This window comes from Apteryx rowi, unplaced genomic scaffold, assembly GCF_003343035.1.
Source record: "Apteryx rowi isolate R43461 unplaced genomic scaffold, aptRow1 scaffold_406, whole genome shotgun sequence".
Classification (NCBI taxonomy): domain Eukaryota; kingdom Metazoa; phylum Chordata; class Aves; order Apterygiformes; family Apterygidae; genus Apteryx; species Apteryx rowi.
Window position 1 is genome coordinate 145,905 of NW_020450588.1, and position 12,308 is coordinate 158,212.

General features: G+C 40.2%; 1 protein-coding gene across 6 annotated transcripts in view; it reads left to right on the forward strand.

Moving 5' to 3' along the window:
• STAG1 (stromal antigen 1) overlaps positions 1–12,308 on the forward strand; it is a 154,353-nt gene that overhangs the window by 62,706 nt on the left and 79,339 nt on the right. For all 6 annotated transcript variants that reach the window (XM_026075538.1, XM_026075542.1, XM_026075541.1 and 3 more), the window contains 3 exons: positions 2,304–2,508; positions 5,854–6,005; positions 10,469–10,542. In XM_026075538.1, coding sequence (XP_025931323.1) covers positions 2,304–2,508; positions 5,854–6,005; positions 10,469–10,542 — 431 coding nt within the window. The remainder of the gene's footprint in view (positions 1–2,303; positions 2,509–5,853; positions 6,006–10,468; positions 10,543–12,308) is intronic.

The window sequence follows — 12,308 nt, forward strand, 5'->3', positions numbered from 1 at the left end:
CGATAGTGGTGGCCAGGCCAGTTTATCATGATTTATCTCAGTAAAGTGCCACCATTTTTTGCATACTTGGGGACCAGCCCTCTCAATTCTTCATGTCATCCCCTACAGTGTCTTCATGAGACTAAGCTGCTGCCTAGGACTCTTGGCCTCAGAGTCTTTTCCTTGCCCTGCTGCCTTCTCATTCCCTGAGATCCCATTTCAGTCCAAGTGTCATTCAAAGGCTGAAGGCAGAGAATCGACAAATAAGAGACATGAGAATATCCTGGTCTGGCTGCTTGGGGGTGAGGGAGCGAAGGAGGGTGAGAAAGTTGATGGGGCTTTCTTCAAAAGCATTAGGACAGTTCTACCAGCCCAACCTACCTTCACTTTAAATCTGTAGACTTGCCATTTTCAGATGGAGAGCGTCCACTTTAATGGCATATTTTCCTCCCTGTACCAAAAGGTACCGAAAATGCCAGGTRCGTTGTGTCAGATTAGGGTGAAAAGGGGCACACTGGTGTGTGAAGGTGGTGCGAAGTACCCATTTTCATATTTGTGCTATGATAAATCTTTCCTACAAGCCTAGAGCTAATAGGAAAAAGGAGTACAAGTGCAGTACTAGCTGGGGTAAAATCTTGCATCTTCTGTTCGTTAGCACAGTGTGCTGCCCAGAAAATATCTTGATTTCCATTGAAGATGCGCAGATTTGCTGCTTTCTCTACATTTTCAAGATAGTTGCGTTCTTCTTTCAGTGCCACAGTAATCAGCAGGCTGTTGGTCTTAATTTCAGCATCTGTGGAAGGAATTGGTATATTAGTTTTCTTCATCATCAGTGAAAAGACAGTTGTGCAGGACTTGGAAGTGATGAAAATAACCTTGTTCACTGCTGCCGCAGGTTTGACTGGAGACAGGGACTTCCACTGACATCCCTGTGCTTTGCTATTTGGATGCCAGAAATGCGACAGCATCATTCTGTGGGAAATGTCCTGTGCAGCGCTACATATTTTAGACTATATTCTTAGCTGGGTTTCTACTAGGAAACACTTTGGTCTGATTTGCAGAAGTTCTCAGGACTCACAGCTACAGTTGAATGTGTTAGGAGATACCTTTAACTATGTCAAGAGCTTTACAACTCTCTGAATTCTCTCTCTCTTTCTCTCTTTTTTTTTTTTTTTTAAGCTCCTGTTTGTCTCAAATTGGGTGCACAAAGATTAAAAAAAAATAAAAAATGCTCATTAAGATAATGCCATTCAGCCGTTGCAATGAATGAGACAGTAGGGTCATTAAGGCCCTCTCCTAATTTTGTCTTTTTCTAACATTTGAGCGCTTGCCTTTGYGACTTCAATCATTATGTTAGTAGAACTGAAATGTCTGTGATTTAGTTAAATTAGGTAGATTTTTGCTGCAGGGCAATGTGTTTGATGAAGTTTAGATAAAAGGTTATTTGATTACAGCTCCTCTACACTTAAGCTACTGGCTTTACACKGTTCAGTCTGCGCAATAAGACAAGTCCCAAGAGAGCAGAACTGCTTGCTGTTCACAAAAACGCAGAATAAAAATGCCCGAATGGACTGACCTTGACACTACCGACTTCTTATCATGGGGGAGAGACTCGGGATGGAGCGTCACTGCTTTGGGGTTCYGCAGAGTCTGGAGCTGGCTTACACATCAGATGACAGGGAGTTTATGGTTAGTGGTTTTCATTGGAGAGCGGAAAGAAAAAAGCATTTTCTAATTATGGGAGGTCACTGAAATGCTGTATTGCTTGAGGTAAGAACAGTGAGAAATTATTAGTCTTGGAGAGGAGTTAAACTTAATTGAACTGAGAGTTCACATGCTCACGGCAGTCTTGCAATAATCGCTGGAAAATGGGGTGTATGAACTTGGGTGGGGTATACAAATCTGCAGTACAATTTCCATTGCTTCTGTCATAAAGTAGGTTTAATCACTAGAAAAAGGGTAAGTTCATAAAATCAGGAAAGGGCAATCTTTACTTTCTGATAAGATCGCAATTGTAAATGTCATATGAGTAAAGCGGAGTTTGTGGGCAGAGGTAACCAGTTGTTTAGCATATTGCCGTGGGATGGGAGTGGGGCGGCGAATGACACAAACCTGCAGTCACACAAGCCTTCCTTTAGGTTTTGACCTTGAAGACTTTGAAATATTCCTTCCCTGTCCTTTGTCCTCCTTCCTAACCTGGCACACAAGGAGGAGAATTAAGTCTGGATGCACATTTTGGACTATACAGAGCCCAGAATGAAAGTGGTGATAAATTAAATGGGAAAACTTTTAATACTTAGTATATTCATTTTCTCTTTTTTCAGGACAGTGGTGATTATCCGCTTACCATGCCTGGGCCACAGTGGAAAAAGTTTCGATCCAATTTCTGTGAGTTCATTGGAGTGCTCATTCGACAGTGTCAGTACAGCATCATTTACGACGAATACATGATGGACACGGTGATCTCTCTTCTGACCGGTTTGTCAGACTCCCAGGTGCGGGCTTTCAGGCACACTAGTACGTTAGCTGGTAAGTAACCTGGCATGGAGAATTTCCAAAAGAGATGTTATTATTTAGCTGCTCCTAAAATGACCGCTCATTTTGATAGCGGTAATTTTGAGAGGAATTTGACCAACACTGAGAACTCTGGAAAGCATGCTCAAATCAACTACCATACATGGTATAACTACAGTTAAAATACAGTTTTCCTTTTTATTTGAGATGTGTATATATATTCATATACACATATGTGTATATATGTATGTATGTGTAAACACATGCATGCAGGTAATCATTCAGTAATGTGTTCAAATATTCAGTAGAGATGCTTTATTTGTGTAATATTTATTTGAATGGTTTATATTGCAGAGTTTACTCTGTGGACTTGTTATTTTAATGTCATCTGAATGCTTTATTAATAACAATAGTGTATGAATTAATAACAATAGTGTATGAATTAGTGTTTGTGAAATCTGTTTTGCAATCCTAAAAATTGGAACCACTTATTTGTAGCCATGTAGCTCAGAGGGTGAAGCAGGAGGTAGTGAAGACACTTTTGAAAGTTAGATTTATATCTGTGTTAATTGCCAGTTATTATGAAAGCAATCTAGTGATGTCAGGTCGGTCCACCTGACAGCTTTGGGGATTGATTTCATCACTCTCAAATTGTTTCAGATACCTCTTRCTGTATCTGAGTGTGCCCAGGCACTTGGTCTCAGAGGTTGCTGTCATGCCCAGGGGACTCAAGTGAATCCTGTAAATCAAAAGTGGCATGCTTATGTCTTGTGTTTCTTTATAAATTGCTCATTTCTTGTATAGCATGTCTTCGTAATTACGTATCAAAAATTGATTCTAATTAAGTGTCAACAAAATTGTATTAAAAAAGAATTCCAGTCCACCAAAGAAAGAAAATCTTTGCCTCCCTTCCTGAGAAGCATAAGGCTTGGGAACACTCAGCCATAATTCTAGATCTCACTGTCGTCTTCTACCTCCAGCATCACCACACTGTACAACACCTCTGCCTACACCTGAGCAAGGCGCTGGTTATATCGTTAGATAGCCATAGGCTAGAAGAGCATGTTTCATCTGACCTGTATCAGATGTCTTCTTTAAGATGGATGAGTTGCTCTCTGGAAGTACCCCTTTCTCTCTGGTCATAAAGCATTACTAGGATGGCTAGCTCACAGGTAGGGGTCTAAAGCCAGGTGTGTCAGGTGGTATCCTTCTACTGATCTCATCTGCTCAGCTAAATCAGGTGGGGGAACTTTTCTCCCTAGACTGTTCATAGGCCTTTCCAAACGTTTGAAGCTTTTAGAGGAGACATTTGTCATAATCTGGATATTTCTACTGCCATCATTTGTTACTGATCTAGTTAGTCTTTGCACAATCAGCTTCTTACAGTTTTGTAAGAAATCAGGTTTCCAAATGGTCAATACCCACAAGTGAAACCAGTGGGGGTTTTTTTTAGAGTTCTTCTCTCACTATGAATCTAAGTGAGAGACAGATTTCCAATGATACCACCAAACCAACTCCAGATATGATTGGAGTTTGATTTAAAATTTAAAAACAAAACCCTCAACTCACGATAATTGAACTCCTTTGGAAACATGTCCCTTTGCCTTCTTTCCCTTATTCCGTGACTTGGGATGTTAAAAACATGAATAATGCAGGTATAAGTTTCCATGTTCGGAGTTTGCCTCTGCAAATTCAGTCTTCAAATGTGAACGCTGTGTGATGTGCGGATAACCCACTGGAAATCTCTGCCTATTACTTAAACTGAGATGGAAACTGAGTTCCTGTCCAGCTGATGCTATCTTCAGTTCCAGGTGATCCTGATTTGCTTAGCTGGTGATGGGTTGTTTTATAGGAGAGAGATCATGGAGTGAGGATAATCATGTAGGTGCTCTGGTCTCTTTTTTTGAATCGATTCGTCCTTGTGTGGGACAGGTAATGTTTGGAAAGTTTGAGAGGCTTGACTGAAGCCTTAGAGGCGCGACACAAGAACTGTGCTGCATAGCAGAAATAGCTGCCACCGTTCAAAATGAATTATGTAGCTAGAAACCCCAAGCAAGTATAAGTAAATGCTAAGGCCTGAGTTTATCGCAACTAGCTTCGGTTGTTAAAAGGTTTCTAGTACTGCTGGTTGCTTATATTGGATATATTGTATATCTAGTGCTTGAATGAGAATTAGGAGCTGTTGAAGATCTCCAGCATTTTCCAGTGATAGATTTAGCATGCCAGATGCATTTTATTCATCTATTTATTTATTTATTTTAACAAACAYGAGAGCTTTGTTTGATGCTGCAAATCGCCTTCAGGCAATTTTTTGCAGATTTGATGATGTTGCTATCCTGCAGAGCAGAGGTCAGCGCGATGCCATGGAGTTCAGTCTCGATAAATAAAGATTATGAAGATTTACTTTGGGAATTTCATTTGTTCTCGGAGGAGTGCTCTTGAGTGGAGGAGTGTTCGCAATTTTCCTCTATGCTAGCCAAATTGAATGAGAAATGATTGACTATTGCAAAGAACCAAGACAAGCGCCTATGGGTGCTTCTAGGCTTTGAGCAGTAGCAAGATTAGACTGAGTTACCCTAAGAGTAGTTCTCATCTCTGTTTGCATGCTTGCTCTTTTGCCTTGAAGACAGGGCTTCCTTCTGCAGGTGAAATGTTCTTGTTAATGATATTATGCTGCATATTTAGCAGAGTGGCTGTGATAGTTTGTTGCATTATTTTGCTGTCTTTTCCAGTATCGTAAAATGTGATACGCCGTGTAACCACACAGAACATAGGAAAGACAATTATTAATGTTTTTGTAAAACTAAAATAACACGGAAAAATATACATGAACAGTATTACACCCAGCACTTTTGAAAACAGATCTAAAGGGACACATAAAGTTCTAATAATATTTTTCTACAGTTATACACCTGGCTTTAGAGCAAGGCAAGACTTACTTTCAGAGAACCAGTGCTCTGGCCCCTTTTAAATTGAGTAATCTTCGGTAATTATTAGTTAAGAGTTTTCCTTAATATGGAGGCATCTATTAGGATACTGCTCAGCAGAGAAATGTCTGTAGTTGCACAGTAACTGGCTTTGTGGTGTACACTGATCCTGCAGGTTGACATGCTCACTCTCTGACCCTATGCACTCAGGAATTGCAGGATTTTCTGGAGAAGATGGGAAAGTCAACACGATATATACCATCATTTCTGATCAGCAAAGAGGCCTGGGTATTGCTTGGGTGGGAAGTACCTTCCCAGATGGTTGTGTATCAGGGTCAAGAGCTGTTTATTTTCTGAGTATGGATCTGCCAAGGCAATATTTTTGAGCTCTGACTGCAGGTAAATAGTCATCTTCTGTCTTTTGCTTTTACAGCTATGAAGCTTATGACTGCTCTTGTGAATGTTGCCTTAAACCTGAGCATTCATCAGGATAATACACAGAGGCAGTACGAAGCTGAGAGAAACAAAATGATTGGCAAAAGAGCTAATGAAAGATTGGAGCTGCTGCTTCAGAAAAGAAAAGAGGCAAGTGAAAAGATCAGTGGTTTTTCCTAGTTCGTATGCACTCCCTCCAACAAAGTCCAAGGTGATCTGTGACTTAAGTAGGGTGGTGAGAAACAAGAGATCAGTTCTGCTATAGTATTTGTGTGATCTCAAGCATGTTACTTTGGGCGACACTTTAAAATCTTGTATTATCCCATACATTTGAGTTTGTGCCCTGTTCTGCACACACAGGGTAGTTTGTGTTCTCAGTCTTATATACATGACCAGGCAGGAAGAAAATTAGTCTGAAGTTATACGTAGTAAACTGTTTTGACTATTCAAGAAGATTTTGAAGAGAGAGTCACGTGTAATCCCTCACTGCACTGCCCATTTCTCCCCTTAATCACTGCAATTATTACACAGTGTCTCATTAGTACTTCTTTTTGTAGCTACTTTCAGGAAACACTGGAGTGGGGGCTATAGCACCTGGTCTCAGGGAGAAGAAGCTAGGGAGACATTAAAGTCGCTTTTAGTAAGTACCAGTCTGGCATTAGGTGAGCAAAACCATCCCRAGCTGTAATCATCCCGAAATGAAGTATTATGTCCCAGGAAATTCAGTTTTAGAGTTCTACTTAAAAGTAATCTAAAGATAACAAGAAGCAGAAAATGGATGCATAATACACCCAAACAGCCATAATCTGTAAAGATGCCACACAAAAATCATAAGATTGATTAAAGAATTGTAGTATATGTGACTTAGATTTAAATTTGTTATTTTTAATATATTATTTTTGAATACATACTACTATTTTACTCCAGGGCAAATTAAGGATGTCTGGGTGCCTTACACATGTGCACCTTGGATTCTTTTAGGTATAACTTTGACCCTAAATTGCTTGACTTTCTAGTCTTTGTCTGGGGATAATTACAATTATGTATTTTTATTCTTATTTTACCACTGTGATTCTTAACACAATTTTATTTGGACTTTTCAGTTCTTAAAAATAATAGAGTAAAATATAAAACAAGAACCATCTCTCCTGCCCAAACTGCAAGGAAGACATTTATAATGAACTATTAACCTTCAGTATTGAACTTTTAAAGCATTTAAAAAAGCACGGTTGCTTTGTTAAAATAGCTAGAGCACAGTTACTATTCCAGATATGCTGACTGCTGCTTTGAATTTCCAGAGAAGGACAAAGTTGCTAATTACCCTGATGAACTTGGTCCATATCTCTGGGTCTGTGGACATCTTCTATACTTATTCCTTCCAGCTATTCTTTCGATGGCTTTTGGAGGTGCAGTGTATAATTGCTCTGGGGAGACTTTGAAGCACTGATGCTCAAGCTGGCACGTGAAACCCCGAAAGAAGAATAAAGATTGAGCATTTGGCATATCTTAACTCTTGACATACCTGCTTGGTCCCTCTCCTGTTATTACTCACAAAGGCTAATCAAAATGTTGCAAAGGAATAAGCTAGAGAGGGATGGTGACGATTGAATGTGTGCTCACATACATGGCGTTAAGCACAGTAAAGAACCTGTGTAGAGTAGATATAGCGCGTTTAGAAGGCATAATAGCTCTATATAAGAATTCCTAGCATAAWGCTGTTTTTTGCCCACGTTTAAATATGCTGAATTTGCAACCGTATTCCATGCTGGCACCTTCCTAGTTGATTCTTTTGATGTAGTGCCATAATAAACCCTCATAAGCAAATACACAAGCATGCGTTTGTCTCCATAAAGCTATACAGGTATAGTACGCAAGCTAACTATGGGAAATTAATCCTAAAAAGAAAAAATGGAAAGTTTTCTCCAAAGTGTTTCATTCTCCTGTCACTGTCTACGTATCTAATGTGAGAGTACTCCTCCACGGACTCCTCCTATTTCAGTCAATGACATTTTGAACTAAACTGGATGATTTATGTGAAATGATTAGTCACAAGATAGAGAATATTGTCTTTTAGTTGTTGCCAGTAGTAATTCAAATTTTGTGCGTCATACATATCTCTTTGAGCTTCACACAATGTTTGCAGTGTCAATGGGAGAATGTTTCCCTTATTTTTACCTGGCTGGGAGTGTGGGAGGGCGTTATATGACCTTTGCATTGGTAAGAGCAGGAATCCTAAGGCAGAACTTCGCTCTCAAGAAGCTTGAACTTAAGCACTTCAACTCTCAATAGGTACCTGATCTATAAACTTTGAGTATGTTGAAAGTATAGAAAGCAATTGTAGTTCTGGAGAAAATTCCAGTTTCTGAGAAAGTCATTACTTCATTATTGAGACTAAGATACGTTTAAGTGTTGTGTCTTATAAAATGTTAGCTCACAAAAGATTCAGCAGGAATCTGGCAGATGGAGAATTTTCTCTGCCTATCCCAAGTCTCTTGAAGTTAACCTTATCTTAGTGATGGGAGTGACGTGTTTGGAGCTGAGCTGACAAGCACTGGCACTGATAATGCTGATGCTGATTTTCATTTATTCATATCCGTGCCTTAGTTTGCGGTTGGGAAAATGATTCACAGATCTCAAGAAAGTACTTGTCATCTTTAAATAGCTCAGAACAGCATCTCTTGGGCAGTTTGGGGCTCATTGAAGTAAAAGGGGCCTCACGTGGTCCAGTTGAAACTCTGCTTTTCCTCCTACACCAGCCTTGCCCCAGCACCTGCGTCCCAAACCACCAGTTGCAGAGGATGGCCGGCCAGTGCTGCGCTTGGACTAGAGCTGATAGCCTACGATGTTCATAGCCAGCAGTAAACTCCCTGTAGAAAAGGCAGAAAAAAGAGGGAGGAAGCTATCCATGCTGCCCATCAYCTGCACCATGTAGCCTTGTGTGTTGATGCTCAATTTCCCATTTAAGGAATTGTCAAACTACACTTTTCTTCAGTATCTTAACCTTCCCATTGCTCATAAACATCACCCTCTCCTGCCTGTCCTCCATGATGTGTATTTTATTAACAGTCCACATCCGAAGCTGTCTGGGAGCTTCCCCTGTCCCTCGTRGGGCCCAGGCTGCCGGCTGCCCTCCAGGCGTTGTACTCCCAATCTGTGCTAGGTTGTCTCTAGCCCCACGTTTCTGTGGGCGTTTGCTTGTCTGTGGTCTGCAAAGTCACCAACTGAGGGATGGTCAGAAATTCTCTTTCCCTTTTGGCTTCTGTGTTGTTGAGTGAGGATTTAATCGCAGGTTGACCTGATGCTGAAACTAGTGCCTCTTCCTGAAGCTCTGTCTACCGTACACTTGTTTGGTGTACCAAGCCTTTGGTGTACACAGTGGCCAACTTTTCCCTTTTACTATGAAATTCATTTCCTTGAGAGGTGTTTGACTCTGTAGGCCAGAATCCTCCATGCCTCAGTTTCCCCATCTGCAARCTGGAGCCCGCACCTCTGTACRTTTTAGGGAGCTGAGAGGCTTAATTGCAAGCAGCTTGAGATCTCATTGGGAAGATGCTGTTGAATATTTATAAACATTGCTTGAAAAATATAAGCCCTCAGGTGAAAGGGTTTATGGTCATGTTATGCAGGAAGTCAAAACACCTGATCATAATTCTCCCTCTGGCTTTAAGATATTGTATTTGTTAAGTGTGTATGTCCATGAATATATAGTTTTTATTATTTTATGCATATATGCAGTCTGTACTAGCAAGGCTCTGTTGTGGTTTTCATACTGAAAATATGGAAAAATTTACATTCGTACATGTTGCAGTATTCTGCTTTGCCATATAGAAACACCTTGATGGAAGAACCATGGCTTGGAGTATAGTAGCAGGTCTGCTCCCAAAGTGGATTGTAAAAAATCTGCGTCCTGTCATTTAACACAACAGTGCATTGTTATGTAATTAAATTGTATTTATTTAGCGCAGTAAAAAACCTGAAAATATGAGAATACTTTATTTTAACTGTTTCCAAGCTGTCCCTTCAGGATGTGTTAACAGATTCATTTGTGTGCCCGGGCCCCGGCTCAGCGGCTGGGCTGGCCCTGGCGTCCAGCACTCGTACTTGGGACTGCGCATGTGCTTCAGTACTTCCCTTCATTAGGACGTCGTTTTTCGGAGAGGCTTCCTGATCCGTATCTCGTCCGTTTAGTAACCAGCTTCATTTCCGCAGCTGCTGTTGATTCACGCTTCTGGCTGTTTAACGGTGACTAGGGGACTGCCGACGTTACTGAACGCACAGGCTCTGCTTTCSTAAATTTTGCTAGCTAAAAAATGGTGATGACGACCTCAAAAGACTGCTTTTGAGACTGAGTGTGTTAATGTTTGTAGAGAATGTTAACCTTCTTCCATTAAGGCATTGCATATATGTATGCACATATGTACGTACACACAAACAATGTTAGGCGTGTGCTGGAAAAGGAGAAAATGATGAAACTAATACCTTTAAGTGCTCTTCCATAGTCTTCCAATGCTTTTCAGTAGGGAATAATAGAATGTCAAGTGATAGTGATGAGTGATAAATTATAATGATGAGTGATCTTTTTACTTATTTTATCTCTCTTTTTTTTTTTCCAGCTACAAGAAAACCAAGATGAAATTGAAAATATGATGAACTCTATTTTTAAGGGTATATTTGTGCATAGATACCGGTAAGAAAATGTGTGCTACAGTAGGCTATGCTGGCTAAGTGTAATCATAAATAATGCCAAAGATAATTGCTGTGTGGATTTTTCTTCTGATGTAATATTCTAGATGCCACAAAAGCAGTTTTAAAATCACTGAAGTTATGGAAGAAAATCTAAGTGTAGCCCTCATTAATTACACAGTAGAGTTATCCAGGCAACTTTAATTTAATTCAGTGAAACAGCTCTAAGGAGTTGTGGGAGACATGGAATTTGAATCTTTGTCTTTTAAAAAGAAAAGTCATCTAAGGTGAGAGCACAAACATTAGATATTTTAATAACCATATAATCACTGCATATCATAAAAGGGCAGAGTTTTAGTTGTTGGGTACCTCCACTCTGCATTTCCATTTTATACGTCTTAAGCAGTGAATTTCTGAAGTTTCCATAATATGTGCTTTAGCTACAGTTTGAACTTTATTTTAGATTTTTTTCTTCTTTAAATTACATAAGCGCGCTCAAAAGCCTTAATTCCAATTAACATATATTTTTTTTCTTGTTAATTGTTTTGGATGTTTTTATCAAGAACATTACAAAGTAATTACAGTGTTAGCACACATTCCAACTTTTTAAATAGCTGATGTGCTATGTCTTGTGTGTGCAGTGCAAAAACATAGCGGGTTATATACTTTCACGTGCACATGTGTATGTCCACATGCAAGCTCTCGTTTTTATTTTAGCATTGCACAAACCAGTGGGTTTGGACTGCTTCATGCTATTTCAGACCACTGTTTATCAGAAAGCAGTAGTCTTTTCAAATAGATTTAGGGTTGTTTTGCAGCGCAAAATACCTCAGAGCATCTGCAGCATCTTGGCAAAACCAGCTCTTGAAATGTTAATTGTCTTATCTAAGTCAGAAGATAAAATTCAGGGATACTAAACCATGCAATTAACCTTTCAGATTCAAATTCCATTTTAAAATGATATCATTTATGAAATCTTTGAGACAAATGGCAGGAAAGAGGAGGAGAGGGTGTCTGAGAACCTGGCTCTTGAGAAGAGAAGAGGGTCTGGAGAGAGGTTAGGAGGAGCCTGTAGTTCAGGAGGGCAGAGGGACTGCTGCAAGTGGGGAAGGAGGTGTGCAGGGGACCTGGAAGGAGGAGGTTTTGCGCAGAAGGAGTCTGTACTGAGAAATGTGTGACTGCAAACAACGCAGGGGAGGTGGAGCATGTGTCACCTGTCCCCAAGCGTGATACTGAAAGGAAGTTCATGGCGATACTGCTTCTATGGAGCCATCTCACAAGGAGATCTGAGGTAGCAGCAGAAGGGGTCTCTTAAAAAGACTGAGGATCTAAGTATGATGATCGCTCACTATAGAAGCTCTTCTGTGCGTATGCGACACACTTCTCTCTTCCTTCAAACCTGTATCCTTATTCTGCCCCACACACCTGTGACGCAAGTTCACTTACCATCCTTTCGTCTCTTCCCACATGAGGAAGTCCTGAGGGAGGGCCGGTGTGCGGAGAGGTCTGAGGGGGAAAGGAAGAGGTCAGTAAGTCTTGAGATCCTGGCGAACACAAGAGTGGGCATACAGAGTCACCAGGTAAATGAGGGTGTAGCTCAGTATAGCATTCAGATTATTTTGTTATAAAAGCAGCCTTTATGGCATATAATTAATAAAGTTAAAGAAATTAAAGTGGAAAAACTCTTTGCATTTTATCCCTTAAGAACTTGGTGTATTTTATTAGATGTTAGATTTTAAAACGTTTCCTAGTTGCCCATGCTCCTGGGAT